This window comes from Dufourea novaeangliae, unplaced genomic scaffold, assembly GCF_001272555.1.
Source record: "Dufourea novaeangliae isolate 0120121106 unplaced genomic scaffold, ASM127255v1 scaffold72, whole genome shotgun sequence".
In the NCBI taxonomy this organism is placed as follows: Eukaryota; Metazoa; Arthropoda; class Insecta; order Hymenoptera; family Halictidae; genus Dufourea; species Dufourea novaeangliae.
The window spans coordinates 675,331-691,978 of record NW_015373947.1 but is presented as its reverse complement, the minus strand read 5'-3'; the positions used below and the strand labels follow the sequence as shown (position 1 = coordinate 691,978).

The 16,648-nt window shown below is 41.2% G+C and overlaps 1 protein-coding gene across 1 annotated transcript; it reads right to left on the bottom strand.

The window, feature by feature from the left end:
* Window positions 1–2,181: 2,181 nt before the first annotated feature.
* Window positions 2,182–16,256, bottom strand: LOC107186093. The gene is made up of 8 exons (XM_015573899.1): window positions 16,055–16,256; window positions 9,600–9,661; window positions 9,374–9,497; window positions 7,985–8,153; window positions 6,344–7,007; window positions 3,262–6,260; window positions 3,061–3,200; window positions 2,182–2,984 (listed from the first exon to the last, which is right to left on the bottom strand). Exons 1-8 carry the CDS (start codon window positions 16,254–16,256, stop codon window positions 2,182–2,184), a joined length of 5,163 nt encoding a protein of 1,720 aa, XP_015429385.1.
* Between the last annotated feature and the right edge of the window lie 392 nt (window positions 16,257–16,648).

Genomic DNA, 16,648 nt, shown 5'->3' with positions numbered 1-16,648 from the left:
AAATTGACATGTAAAAATATATTCAAGAATCTTATTTATCATTCGTTCACGTTAAAGATAGTCCCCACTTGGAAGAACAATGTTTGGCTAATCACGTGACTTTGCAGGTCCTCCATCTTGGACCACGAAGCTTATTTATAATACTCTTTATTTTCTCCATTGGCATAAAAACACCGTCCATATGATTTCTTAATAAAAAAGTATAAAATAAAATATATATAAAAAGGACTTTTTAAGTTACACGGTTTTAAACGTGTATATGTATAAACAGAATTAAATAAAAGATAAAAAACTATGTACAAAAAAATGCATTTAAAAAACATAGATAATAATTTTTATTACTATTGGTCATATGTGACTAAAAATAAAATCGTGGGACGCCCATAAAAGAGTTATATTGGATGCCAATCCATTTTATTTTCAGTCATATATATGACCAAGAATGTTGTAATAGTTATAAAAATGATTTTTTATTTCTCAGTGCATTTTTTTTTGTACATATTTTTTTATTTCCTATTTAATTTTTTTATATACACATTTAAAACCGTGTAACTTAAACAGTTTTACTTTATATTTATATTTTAGTTTTGTCTTTTGAAAATTTTATATTTTCCTGTGATGCAATAAAGACTTTATTATTGTTACTAAGATGTCTGCGATAGTCACGTGATTTTGCTGTTATAGGGTCCACGTTTGATGTGAACGAATAATGTACATGTTACAGACGTCTTGTCTTGATAAATCTCTTCCTCTGCCGAATAATTAAGGACGTATCAACTAAGAAGGTAGGAATGATTAGAGCAGCCGTCACGAAATCATGAGAATCGATCGACAATTAAAAACGACGATCGTTGCGTGGGGGACAACGATTGAGTATTTTTCTGAAGTTCCGATCGCGAACAAGCGACCCCTTACTACGTTCCACTGTACACACCCTATACACTCTACATCGATGTAACCCTAAATGTACAATTGTGCACTTGCATCGAGTTGTTTTCGAGTTTGGACACGCGCACGTTGAGCAATGCAGGATTTCTCGCTCTGGACCGATCGACCCACGACAGTTTCGAGATCTGTTCGGTTAGCAGAGGGGGAACGAACGTTCGAAAGTTGTTATACATTAATTGTTACACATAAATACGAAGTGAGATTCGAACGTTGAATCCGTTTAACGATCCTTCGCATCGAGATTTACCGAAACGTAGGAACCGACGTAATTCACTCTTTATACCCTAAAATTCGTTAGAAGTCTCAGAAGCTGTCTAGCAAGTTGTCCCTTTAAAGTACAGTTCGGATATAACTGGACGACACAAATTATAGTGATTTCTGAGGGCCCACTATTTTGGGCTATCCCCAATTATCTTCAATCCTGACCTATTGCTACCTTCCTACGGAAGACAGGACGAGATAGATGGTATTGCCGAATAGGGTGTGATTCTACGAGCAAAAACAAAGAAAAAATGTACAGTAACATTGCTCAAAAGGAAGCTTGCTTTCCGAGAAAATCCAGGTTGAAGATTTACCTTGTACGTCTGCACTTCTATCTATCACTATTGTGTCTGGACATTATTCGTTACTTCTACTTATGATAACGTTTAAAGACACTACCAGTGGTATGATATTACCTGCATTCCACAACAGATTGACACATATTGTCAATAAATAATTAAATCGTCGTGAAGCAAATAATAACACCGAGTCCATGACTGCAAGCAGAAGGAGTCAATGACATCACCAACACAAGTTCACATGCGATTATCTCGAAAACGAAGCTTCGTATAAAAAAATGTTACTCTACATTTTTCATCTCTTCCCACATGTAAACTCATCGCCCGCCGGTTTCTAACCCCCCAGTCACACACACTGTACAGCAAAACAAAAAGATTGTCAAGTACCGTGGCCCAACGTCACACAACACAGCCCACTGAAACTGTGGATCCTCTTTGCTCCTGGTTCTCCATCTCTTCGTGATCCGCGTTCGAGATGCCTCGGCATTAATCTTAATAAGTGTGAATCCATCATCATGTACACGGTTATGGCAATACTCAGGAGAAGTAGGACTCCTCTAAGGGCCCTACCTATTAACGATATATAAATATACACTAGGGAGTCCGCGGATTCACCAGTTACCAAAATCAACGTAGCCGGACACACGAAGGGCGCGGAGAGATGGATTCGTCGTTACCATTGCCTATTCAGACACTTTTTGCCGCGTGTGTCGTGTTTGCAGCTCTGGCTCTCCTCGTCGAACGTGGTGCCCTCTTCGCAGACAAACCGGAAGTCGAGGACCTGCCTCGAGGTGAAGCCAGGGGAGCAATAGTGGAAGAGCCTGCAGTCCCTGTTGTCACCATAGAAACGGTACATCTCCTTCTCCAGGCAATTGAAGGTGTCCTGCCTCCTGAGGTTCGCTAGCTTGCGATGAGGAGGCCTGATGGTCGTCGATACCACTTTTTCAGGCTCCTGGGAAGTGGAAACGTGACTTAAAGGTGTAGTGGACTGGGTCGTGGACTCGGTGACCACAGAGGTCTCTGTTGGAATTATCTTCGTGGAAGACTCAGTCGAGACTTCCTCTTCGGGCATCGTCTGGATGGTGGTAGCTTCATCCTGATCAGGCTCACTGGGTATGGTAGCTAGCGGAGAGACTGTTGTGCTGAGGATTTCCACTTCTATCAGCGTGAAGTTCTTGGGTGTCGTTGACATCTCTGTACTGGTGGACAAAACCTCCTTCGCTGTTTCTTGGATGGCAGAGGTAAGCGTGGATAGTCTTGATAGAGGATAGGGTGTGAAGTTCTCAGTAGTTTTGATTAAATCTTCCTCATCCTTCTTTACATTATTTGGGGACTTCTGCTCAGTGGAACTTGAATCCTGGTCGCCCTTGTTCTTGACTGAGGACTGGTCTTTCTGCATTGGCTCGTTCGCAGGACTTCTCACCTGATCGTGGTCCAGTTTCACTTCCAACACGTTCTCATCGCTTATGCTAGCCTCTGTTGTAGTCAGTGGTGCATCGGTTATTGTCACTGGTGCGTCTGTCATTGTCACTGCTGGCTCTGTTATTGTTACTGGTGCCTTTGTAATTGTCACTGGTACGTCTGTCATTGTCACTGGTATCTCTGTAATAGTCACTGGTGCAGTTGTCAGTGTCACTGGTGCCTTTGTCATCGCCACTGGTGTCTCTGTCATTGTCACTGGTGTCTCTGTCACTTCCGTTGAATCCTCATCTCTGATAGTGGTGGTTAGAACCGTGGCGGTTTGTTTGCGTGCTAGTATCTCCTAGGTTTGATGACGACAGGATTGGGTGTCGTCGTTGGAGGAATGTAATTGTAACTCTTCCTAACTGAAATTGGTTTGAACAACTTTGGAGGAGTAGGACGAACGGTTGTTGTTGTAGTAGTTGTTGTAGTAGTGGATGTTGTTGTTGGTGTTGTTGTCTGTTGCAAATCGATCTCTATACCAGAGTCTTTAGACTTCTCAGTAGCTTCATCCATTTCTTCACTCTCGCCAGCTGCTTCAACTTTCTTGTTCGTTTTCTGATTATCCAGATCATTGGAGTCCGTCGATTCACGTTCCTTGTAATTATCTGGCTCATAGTTGTCGTCGACATAATCGTGGGCAATATTCTCAACAGACTCCGATGATTTCTTGCCGTCTGATATCTCCTCCTTTTTCTCTTTAGGTAGCTCGTCGGTGAATTTCAGGACCCCTTCTGTGCTGTCCTCCTGATCACTTGCGGTTGACTCGTCTTCATCCTTTTCTTCGACAGTCTCTTCCCTGGAATACGGTACATCTTCCGAATTAATATTCTCAGAGGACGTCGCCGAATCGTCTTGTGTATAGTCGTTCTCTGTGCTGACTTCATGACTGCCTTCGTCGAAGGCTTCCGTAGAATCATGATACTCGGACACCTCATGGGAATTAATTTCTTCGCTCTTAATAGTGGAATATTCCTGCGACTCTACTTCCTCTTCGTCTGAGAATTTTCTACGTTTATGGCTGACATTATCTTTGGATGACACTTCGAACTTTATGCTCTTCCCTCGTTTAGAGCTTTTTCTGACGTTATGGGATGCAGGTGTCTCTTCAGAATCTTTCTTGGCATCCTCCTTACTGACAACTGTAGCGGATTCTTCTTCCGCGCTCTCGTGTTCGATAGAAGACTCGTCTTTGTAATAATTCTTCTCCTCCACGGAATGATTGTCATTCATCACGTCAACAGAATCTGACTCTTCACTCGACTTCTCATCAATTGTAGCTTCATCATTGTTTAACGAGGAAATCGTCGATTGCTCCTCAACTTCCAATGGCTTGTCGTCTTTCTCTTCATCTTTCTTCAAGTCTTCTGTCTGCTTTTCCAAAACCTCGTACTCGTTAACATCGCCTTTTCGATTGTCCTTCCCTGTGTTCTGATCCTTCCCACCTTGCTGACTCTTTGCATAACCACTGCGGTGACCCACGGCTCTAATGTCTATCTCTTTGGACGTCTGTGATTCTGGTTCATCGAAAATGTGCTTGTCGATCTGCTCGATCTCAGAATTCACTACTGGTGTCGTGGTCGGCATCTTCTCTTCAAGAACTTTTTCAGTAACTGATTTTGTATGCTCATCATTTTGTGTTTCAGTCTCGTCAATCTTCAGGTCCTTCTTCCTTGAAGATATCTTCCCTGAAAATGATCTGATTCTGGAGCTCTTCCTTTTTGCGTTTGGCTTCCGCTCAGCTCGTTCTTTGGGTCTATCTGTCTTATTTTCCTCCTCAGTCACCTTCTCTGCCTTATCTTCAACCTTCTTGGACGTTTTACTTGGCTCACCCTCATCAACATCTTCCACAAATTCCTTTCCATCAACTATTGGAGACAATTTAACAACTTCAGCCCTATCATCCCATTCCTTTGAATCTTTAGAGTCATGCTTTTTTAATAGGTCATCATTGGTGGGTGATGTGGACTCGGTGGTCTGTTCAGTTGTAGAGAGTATTGGAATGTCTGTAGATGCAGTGTCCTGTTCAGTGACGATTTCAATATTCTCCTGGTAGGAGGATTTCGTTTTAAGGTGCTCGTTTGGATCAAGTATGACAATATCGAGAACACGTTTGCCTTCCGTACGTTTCTCATCATCAGTTTCACTTTCCCTCGACACGTCTTTTTCTTGTATATCTTCCTTAGCTTCGCTAGAAGTCTCAGCTTCGCTGTTCGAGTCTTCATCTTCGGAACTGCTGAAGTCAGACTCAGTCCTTTCATCTTTAAGATCAATATGCTCTTCAGCATCCGACTCCTTCGTATCCGACTTAGCAGGGATTTCAGGATCTTCAGAATACTCATCGTCAACTTTACTTTCCTTCGTGTCTGACTCGTCTTCAGTGTCCTCATACTCCCTAACCTTAAAGTTCTTCGAAGCTTTCACTTCCAGGTCTTCCAAGGACAATTTACCCTTGGCTCTTGCCTTCCCATCAGTTTTGTTCTCTTGCAGACTGCTTCCCTCGAAAATACTACGAATGCTGTCCTCTGAGAACTCCCCACCGAAGAGGATATCTCTGAACTTGATTAGACTCTCTTTGATGGATTTGAAGTCCTTAGCGCCATTATCCACGGCAACATTCTCCCTGTTCCTGGTCTTGTCACTGATGTCCACCACCTGGACCTCGCGTCTTTTAGGAGAATTACCCCCGTACACGAAGGACACCATGGAGTTTTTCGTCTGGCTGGGAGATCTCTTTACTCTCAAAGACGTCCTGCTAACTCTGACACGTCTGGCGTTACGTATCTTCGGAACGTCTCTGTAGAAAGGATCAAACGACTCGTCCCCTTCTTTATAATCATCATAGCTCGCGGGAATCGTTGGCAGAGGTAAAGTGACCAACTGGGTGGTGTTCAGGGGTCTACCTGACTCATCGCTAACGCTAGCTTTAGCGGTAACTATCACCCTGGACTGGGACGGCAGTAAAGGCGACGGATTCTGCACGATTCGCTGGATGTCTGGAGGTGGTAGGTTGATAGTAATTAGATGAGGCTTCAGCTGTGGAACCGGCACAGGTGGCAGCACGTGTATGTGCTGGGTGACCTGCTCGCTGGTGGACTGCGAGGACTGCGTTGGCTTCGACACGCTTCTCAGCGTTGGATAGAACGATCTAACAGTAGTTTCATCAGTTGCTGGGGTGGGCAAGAAGTTCCCAGAAATTCGTTGCTGCTGGGAGCTGTGACTGATCTTCGTTTGCACCGATCGTTGTGGATCCGATGGTATTGGCACCGGCGAGATGGTTAACTTGGAAACCTGATTAGAATTCAAATTGAAATAAGCAAACGAACATAATCACTTATCCAACTTCAGCCTCCTACAGTATTTAATCGAATTACCTTTCCTTTATTGGTCGACTGAACAGCTTCCAGGGGTCTTATATTCTGCTCGTCACTCTCGCGGTACTCTGAAGTCTCCCTGGGATTATTATTATGCAACGTGAACTGCTCCGTGGTGCTGGCGATCCCGTGATTATGGAATATAGGATTTATCAGAGCTGGGCTGTTGGCGCTGTTGCTCAACAGCGTTTGGATAGTTGATGAAGTAGCATGGAACAGGGGAGACACGGTGGAGGGTTCGTTGTGGATAATTTGTGGGGTGGAGGTAGAGCTGAATCGGATCTGATGGACCTGGGGTGGTTGAACAGTCGTCGAGCTAACACCCTGGTTGCTGAACAGCTGGTAGGAGGTAGCCTGCTGGTTATTATTCCTCTCACCATTGTGGAAGATGTACTGGTGATGGTATCCACCATTCTTGTCATCGTACAGGGACTTGGACTGACTGGTGTGGACCTGGGGAAACGGTGGTTGGGGCTGGAAGTGTTGGGGATAGCCTGTTGGGTGCGAGAAGGAGCTGGACCCTGGAGTCGTCGATGGCTTATTGGGTTTCGTGGTGGTGGTGGTCGTCGTGGTTGTCGTGGTGGGTCGTATCGACGTGGTGCGTTGCTGATGGTCGTCTATAGAATCCGACGGGTCGATGTCGTCGTCGTTGTTCTCGTGCAAGCTGCAAAGAGTTTCAAATCAATTTTCCCATTATAACCATAAGCACAATCGCTACCCTTTCAACCACTGCCAGTCGTCACTCAACTGAAGTACTACTACTGAAGCAACCAACGGCCAACCACGTAATTCAACGCGAAATCGAGACGGCTACAAGTGAAAATTGCAAAAGTATCGATCAAAAATCGTAGCATGCACGCAATCGTCGGGTCCACGCCCCTCGATTCTATATCACGCGAGCCAGAACGAAAGCAGGTCTGGTATGTGGACCGGTGCATTGGTCCTTACGAAACCTCGGGGTGAACGTCCATACGGTCGCGGATAAACATTGTGTGCGACAGGTGGAGCGACCAATCTACAAGTTCTAATGATCATTTCACCTGTATATATACATAAATTCCTGGTCTTGGCTTGGGTTACGTGCAGCCATACTCAGACCGGAAAACGTTAACATTATTGAGTGTGAACTCGTTCCTATCGCTGGAGCTAGGTACAGTTAGGGTCTAGGCAGCTATGGTTAGTCGTTTAACCCTAAATTCCCATTGCATCGAGAGGAAATCATTAAGATTCAACTGAAATGAAACTATGGAGATGAGGTGATAGGGTCCGGGTACACTCAACAAGGCGGGAATCTGTCGTCGATACGTTTTTATTATGCGTCGGTCGAGTTAGACGCGTGGACGTACACTCTCGCGCTTCTTCGCCGCGGCGTCACCCCACTGGCACGGGGAGCCCCCGCCGTCAACCCCGCGTGCCCTCCGGGCCGCGTCGCGCGCACCATCGGCTACGTTCAGGGAAACGGCTCGAGCCGTTCCCTTCCGCGGAATTCGCCCTATTACGCAGCGCTCCCCACAGAGATAAGCAAAGTGAAATTACAGTGGCTGCTTTATTATATACTCTGGCGTCTGTGAAGCAATTGCAGCTGTGATAGAGGAAGATTCTACATGTTATTTAGAAAATTCTTGACAGGTGGATCTGTACCTTAGGGTCACCGCATTGTTGCCGTATAGTTCCAGGTTCAGGTTGTAGAATCTCTCGCTCTTGCTACAGTCAACCTCGTCCACCCTTTCACAGACCCTTGTTTCCTGATCGAAGACGGTTCCGTTCAGACAGAGGAATTTTATGTCCATAATCTCGTCTGAAACCAAGTCTCATGGTGAAGGACGGGGCCATTATTCGGGGATGCTCTTCTGGGTCATTGTACGCGAAAAGTTTCAACATTTTTGCTGCTAGTGTTTCTAATTATTACAGCGTTCTGTACGGAGACAGTAAGCTCTACATGAAAATAGAACGATTAATGGCTTAATGAGTGTCGGTAAATAAATGTTAACTATGAATGACCTGATTATTTTTTATTTTTTAAATTATTGTATATTTGTATGTAAGTATGCTAGAATTCCTTTTTGCAATTATTTCAGGCTAGATTGCATCAACCAACCAGTTACGTAGGGAACTAAAAATCTCGATGATTCATGGATCGAAATCAATAAACATCGCTTCTCGATGCTATCACGTAAGACTCGAAACAAAAAAATATTTAAAAAATGATCTCGACGAAAGATCGAATCAAATACGATCCATTCGAGACACGTTACCTCGGGTGATCTGTCGATCGGATCTCGTAGGTGTCGTGACAATTAGAATCGATAATTAAGCGCAGGATCGAGCGTGTAAGGGCGTCGTTGCTCGACAAATCGGTTGGTCGACCGATCGAATGATCGAAAGGTCCGCCCGGGGGCCCGGCCGTAGCGCCGATCCAAGTTTTGTAATCGATCGAGAGATCACTCGCCCGAGAATGTCACGGTCGTCGAGAAACGTTTACTGACCTAAGTCGAGAGTGTTCGACTCGTCACGAGAAGATCGGCTGACTTCGATAACTTTTTATTTACAATTTTTATTGATTAAACATTTTTTGCAACTTCCAAATTTTTGCGTAACAATTTAGCTTCGACAGATCACAAGACGATCGACTGCCTATGAAAACTTTTCTTTTACAAGTTTGATTAATTAAACAAACTTGTTCGCAATTTTCAAAGTTTTGTGAAACAATTTGCCTTCGACGGGTCACGAGAAGATCGACTGACTTTGATAACGGTGTATTCACAATTTTGAATAAATTAAACAAATGTTTGACAATTTCTAAATTTCTGTGAAACATTTTGGCTTCGACAGGTTACGAGAAGATCGACTGAATATGACAACTGTTTTTTACAACTTTTATTAATTAAACAAATTTGCCTGCAATTTCCAAATTTTTGTGAAACAATTTAAGGATTGTAATGAGTGATGGCAGAAATGATGAAAAAAAATAATTATGAACACAAGATTGTAATTTAATTAGTATATTTCGGTAGTCATACACTGAATTACCTTTCTGACCGATGGTGCAGACATGGAACATCTGACATCCGGCTTCAACATCGGCATAGTATCCACCAATCACCTTCCCCTGACACGAAAAGTTCGTTTCCGGCAGGTTGTCGAAGTCCAAATACTTGTAAAATAAATAACAATACAATAAATATCTAAATAAATAACTATTGTTTAAAATTGATTTTGTTTAATTTCTTCATTATTCCAAGGTTTCAGTACTCACGCCAGGTTCCCCCGCGCTGCATAACATGGAGTCATGCTGGAGGTTGAGGATTAACACGAAAACTGCAACAGACGAATCGATATTTGTCAGGTTTACGGTGCGTTTAAAGCAGTGAAAGTGTCGCGCAAAGAGAGGATAATTTTCACGTCAGTGGGAAACCAAAAGAAAACGCTGCGGGTTCAACTCGTGGATAATTTGCTGGTCTAATTTATGCGTTTGCGCAACGTTTGGCGCCCAGGGAACCCTGTTACACCAGTTACTGTTATAATTACGGGCAACTATCGACACGCACCGAGATTGCTGTGAAGTACCAGAATATTCGAAAGAAAATTCAAGCAGAAGTGTACTGTCTCCACTTATTCTCCGTCAAAGCAATTTCATCTCTTAAATTTACAAAATATAAAACAATTGTACATAATTTTAATTTCTAATATATTTAGTAATAAATAAATTTAATTTTTAATAATTTTGCTAGGCTCGTTTTATTTATCCTCAGAATTATTTAAATTGTAAGTTTATAAAATATAAAATAATTGTGTATGCGTTTTAGTAAATAAATAATTTATTAAATTATTTAATTATTTTATTGGTTAATTATTTCTCTTGTTCTGTTTTCTTACTTGAATAATTAATCAGTTTTGATATGTCTCGTGTTAATCCTCTTATTGCAATTATTTGCATACTCGCTACTTGTTTTGTACACGCATAGAGCAAAGTTCAGATTCGCATAAATCTGTCGCTTTTAATATAGATGCAATTATAACGGCCCGTTACCGGATACGCAGAGAGCATTGATTTCAATCGGCCGTCGGCGAAATGATTATTAATAAAATAGAATGTCACACGGTGCACAGAATCGATTGCCGATCGAGCAGTGGCCAGTTGTAGGCCGAGGTCATCGGGTGTAAACATAAGCCATCCAATCAGATTCGTTGCCTGATCCTGTTGATCTCGCGAATCTAATATTTACGATCGAGGTCTTTCGCGCCATTTCTCATGATTACTATATAGTTTATCCATCGATCAAACGATCGCCGATTTACCGTAATTCAACTGAAAGGTTCACTCGAACCAATAATATCAACCAGAACTGTTTAAGTCATCTACAAAAAAAAATAAATTTAACTTGATATCTTTGAAGTAAAAATAAACAATTTTATATTGTGTTAAAAAGAATAGGGAAATGAAGGGAGGGGATTTGTTTGATTAAGAATGAAAGTAAATTAGTTAAGAAACGATATGAGCAAAATTACCGTACGTCCAAATAAATCCATTTCCAAATTTATAAAAAAATTTAATCGATGTTTTTGATATTTTGTATTATTGAACTATGTGAAAAATAGGTGAATAAAAATTGATGGTGTTGGCCGTAGAAGAAAAAAGATTCACGGTCAACACGCCGCGGGCAGCAATTTCTAAAAGAAGATGAAAAGAGACACGCAGTTTCTCGGAACGTGATTGTGGACGATTAAACGCACCGTATCGAAGGAATGATTTATAAAATTTCGATTTCTACGGTGGAATCCCAACGCCTGGGGTCCACGCTTTCCATTTCTCTCTGTCCCTCTCCTTTCCCTTTCTATCCACCTCCACGCAGAGACATCCACTTTTGACACCAATTTTTAACCCGTCATTCGTAGTTAAAGTGTGCCAATGTTTTAGACTTATTTAAATATGTTATTGAAGATACATTCAACAAGAATGTTACATTTTTTTAAACATGTGAAGGTAACTGAAGGGCAGTTGTCATTACCTTGAGAACATCAACTGGAATATGCACAGAAAAGAAATTTCAACAATTTTACAATATTACTACGAAAAAACACTGCTTAATGATGTCACAATGGATAGTATTCTGAAAAACATGAGTCACAACGCACTGATGTCAAGAATCACATAATATACACTGTTTCGATTGAATACAAAATAAAAAAAATCTACAGATTATTATTAAATAACAGTATGTCTATAGTTTGAAATAGACAAAATTTATATAATCTTTTATAATATATTTGCTGATATCTATTGCCTTCTTATAAACACACCGTTAGAGACTGGACACGTGACTGTACAGAGCAGTGGACACGATTCTTACAGCTAGAAACTAAAGGCTCCGCCCAGTTTTAGTTAACCACGCCCACAACCCGTTACACCTGCCTACTATGAGTTAACCACGTCTATTATTTTCTGCTCCCCCTTCTACTATCTAGACACACGTACATTACAAAAAACTAGCTTCATCTATTTTTAATAAATCACGCTTACTATCAGCTAACCACAGCTAGAGTCAACCACGCCTACAATTCGTTAACCACGCCTACACTTAGTTAGCCACGCCTACATTTTGATTCACCACGCCTACAATTAGTTGATCACGCCAACACATTTGTTCACCATGTCTACAATAAGATAACCACGCCTACAATGAAGTATTCACACTTACAATGATTTAACCACGCCTATAATGAGTTAACCACGCCTACAATGATTTAATTACACTTACAATAAGTTAACCACGCCTACAATGATTTATACAATGATATTTCACCTACAATGAACCAGTTCCATGACACAATACTTTTATAAAGAAAATATCAAATATGACGTATTGTGTCTTGCTGTACACTCTGTTACGTCTGGCAAAGATTACGATGTGTCTCTCTACGCTTGCACACAGCAGCTACGTCACGCTGAATTTTCCTTTCCCATTTTTTCGTGCATCCGCACGCAGTGGCACTGAGCAGGCAGTGATATAATCCCTTCAACGCGTAATACCTGTGTGAATCCCGTGACATTTAGATCTGCCAACGAGTCGACCCGATGCTCGTCTTCGCGAGACAACTCATGACAGTCACCGGGGCTCGCCGATAAATCTATCATCCACGGGCATGTAAATAGCGAGACGCACAGGCACGGAACTGACTTACACTGATACGTATCAGTTCGATCGACGATAGATCGTAGATCATCCACCAAATTGCGGTAAAAAGTCATAATACTAAATCGAAGCGTATCGAGCTGAGACATTACACGTCGGAATTTTTATGGATGGGGAAATAAATATATACTTGTTGATCCTCTGACGTGTGGGTGCATAAAATCCTGTTTCCTTAACGAGGCTCGTTTTATAGATCTATAAAGTTCGCCTGATGAGGCCTCTATCGGTCTCGGTCGTAAAATTTATTTATATCAATGCTACAAAACTGACTGTATCTCGCATTTTAACGCAAACAAAAAAGTATCCTCGTGAGTTCCAAAAAAATGACTAAATTTCGAAATTTCTATACACATCGAATCAGAATTTCTTAACCAGGGGCACTGTTCATTTTATTCTCCGTCGATTCAGGTATAATTAACCAGCCAGATCCAATTATACAATTTCTCGATCCTCGTTAGTGAAAGAGGCTAAGGCGATCGAGATGTCCAATCAATTAAGTCAGTTCCAGGGGATCAAGAAGCATCCTCGTTTCTGGCCGCGATGGCGAATGATTATTTAAACATGACAAAAACTGCAGCTTCGATGGCCACATCTTGGTTCATCTAGCTTCGAGATGAGCAAGATTGCGCAATCTCTCCGCTGGATGTGGCAATGTCTCGGCGACGCTACTGTAACGATAATATCACGGTAATGGTTGTAACCGTTACGATAATCGAGCCACGGTTTCTTCTCGTTCCTACTTCGTCCGTTGATCCTCTACGAATACATTCCCCTATTTGCACTACGTAGTCGACACGTCGATTTACACGGTGGTCACAGGTGACCGGCGTGGTGGTCACCGGTGACCGGCACCATTAACGTATCGTCTTAAAATTATAAGTACTAATAAAATAATAATCCAAATAACTTCTATATAGTATATGAATATTTATGTTTCAAAAATAATAATAATAATCAAGGAAAATAATATATAGGCATATTCTATCATAAAATTGTCCCAAGAATAAAAATTTAGGCTGTAAGACGTCGAAATTAAAATAAGTTTAGCAAAACAAAGATGGCGAATAAATGAAACCATTATTTATGTAGTAAATCGTTGATTCAAGGCGGAATCTATAATTATCGATTCTCATTGCGGTTCCACGGAGACCTTTGGTTTAGCCAGTTTACTGGTCCTACATTTACAGCATTGTTTCTCAAGATTTAATTGTCCCATTGTTGATCCCGGTTAAGATCCCCGAGGTGTGCTACGGGTACTAATTGTTCTGTTCGTTTGATAATTTGCAACGTGGGAAGTCCGACTGTTGGGTGGGGGTCCACCGAATGTTTCTGACGCGTTATCTGTCCCGATCACCGGTTATAAATAATTTATTTTTACACACCTCAATTCCATTCCCCTCCATCCAACAGTGAAACATCCACTATTCGGTATTCACGATTTTCCTTTGGAATTAATATTCGTATTTTTGCTAGACAGAAAATAAACTCTTATTCAGTCTTTATCTCTAGAGATAACAGCAGTGATAAATTATTTTGTAGACGGCTGTGTAATACATTATTCAATTTACTAACATTTAAACATCCCGGAAATGTTCGGGTTCGCTTTCACCAAACCGAATTTCATACTTGGAAGACCATAAAATATTAATAATGATCCAGCATTTTCACAACGCTGTCTGACGTTACAGAACGGAGCCAGAATTCCTGACAGTCTTATCATCACTCTAATTAGGTAATTGTCGTCTAGGACGCCTCCGCACTGATTTTCAGATGTAATTACTTCCGGGTCTACGAAAGCCTCTTTGCATTCGCCTCTTCCATCGTGACAGGTCTCATTTTCTTGAAACGCTCCTCGACAAGTTTTAAAACGTGAACAATTGAGATTATGAAAAATGTTAAAATATGAAATATTGCAAAATACGTCTGATATTATTAAAAAAAAACTAGTATTAAAAAAAAAAGAAAAAATAAATAATTTTTGTCGATTAGACAATTGACCTAGATCGACCAGTTCTAGAATGAAATATTCTAGGATAGAAAATTAAGTTTATTATTTATAACAGTGTAATGGAAATAACTACTACGGTAAGAGGATACTTATTAATTAGTAGGCCATGTACTATCATGCTTGGAAACTCGATCGAGGAATTAATGCAGAGGTGCATGTCGAACAAGCCTTCGACATGCATCCGGAGGTATGGCAAATAAACGTTCATGTTTGGTAAATCGCAGGGCGTCACCTTGCATCGCAACAATGCCAACATCTCACTTTGCAATCGCGGCTCAGAGAAAGTTGAGTGTGTATGGGGAATACTAACACACCCAGGGTGCTCATCAAACACTCCACCAAGATATTCCATTACAAAAATATCATTTAAAAAAACAACTAGGCAATCAATTCTGTAAAACTCTGAAAATATGACATGTTGCACAAACGAAGTTTCCTGGACGACAAGTGTTTTGCAAGCATTCCACAATATAGATTATCCACATATCACGTTCACTGAATTGAATCATACACCTATTAGAGAGTTACTCCTCGCTCACCATCATCGACCAATGATGTCTACACAATCGTACGTTACCAAATACAGGGGACATTCGACGAACGAAAATCGTGTAATCGTTGAATAATGGCGGTCGATTAACAAAGACCGCAGGTGCAAGGTGTCCCCCTATCAGCCGTGAATCTTTTCGGAGTACTTTCTCGCGTGGAATTGCTCGAGCGAGAGGATAATGGCGACCGTGTATATGTACACAGCCAGGTGTAGCAGATACAAGGGAGGGGGGTTGGAGGGGATCTGATATTTCCTGCATCGATATATCGCCCACGCTGACGGCCAGTGGATTATCGACGTAACCGCGGATATTCGGTATAAACGCGGCCTTACGTGCGCCCGCGAAGGTGAAAGGTGCTCTTCTTACGTGATTTTACAATACTGCCGCGTGCCTGCCCTTTCGGCTCTAATAAAACCGCGAGGGGGTCGCTTCCTCTTGCCGCGTCCACGATCTTCTTAAACCTTTTGCAACACTGATAGTCGGTAATTAAGTAGCCAGTGATCATTTTTCCTTTCATTATTTTTAGAGAAATATAGTTCTCTCAAATATTATATATGGGTGCCATTTAGGTACCATTTCAGTACCATTTAAGTTCCATTGGGGTAACATTTGGGTGTCATTTTGGTGCCCTTTAGGTACCATTTAAGTACCATTAGAGTGCCTTTGGGATGCCATTTGGGTGTCATTTAGGTGCCACTTAGGTACCATTTGAGTACCATTTAAGTTCCATTTAAGTGCTATTTAAGTGCCATTTAAGTACCATTGGGGTGCCTTTGGGATGCCATTTGGGTGCCATTTAAGTTCCATTTAAGTGCTATTTAAGTACCATTTAAGTGCCATTTAAGTACCATTTAAGTTCCATTTAAGTGCTGTTTAAGTACCATTTAAGTGCCATTTAAGTACTATTGGTGTGCCATTGAGGTGCCATTTGGGTATCATTTAGGCGCCATCTGGGTACCATCTGGGTACCATTTGGATACCATGGGCGTGCCATTTGGGTACCATTTAGGTACCATCTGGGTACCATTTGGATACCATGGGCGTGCCATTTGGGTACCATTTAGGTACCATTTGAGTACCATTTGGATATCATGGGCTTGCCATTGGGGTATCATTTGGGTGCCATTTGGGTACAATTTGAGTACCACTTGGGTGAACATTTCGATTATTTGTTTGACTATTATAGGATATTTCTACTTACACGAATTTTTAGTCAGATGGTCTGGAGTTGTCATTAATATTTGCTACGTAGAAACGGTGAGTATTAATCAGACGTATCAGATTTCATGTATGAAATTGGTTTTTCTCGAAAACGAAGCACCGTACGAAAAAAATGTATTTTTCATTTTTCAGATAATTTTACTCGAAAATTCAGCTAATGGTGTTTTTTATCAATCTTACGACGAACTTTTATACCAAATGGAAATGATGTACTGTATATATTGTAAACAATAAATTTTGCAATAATTTAAAATGTCACTCTTTCTAGTACTTCACATCATTTATCCTAATATTGATACAGATTTATAAAAGTTTGTATTTGATACGTATG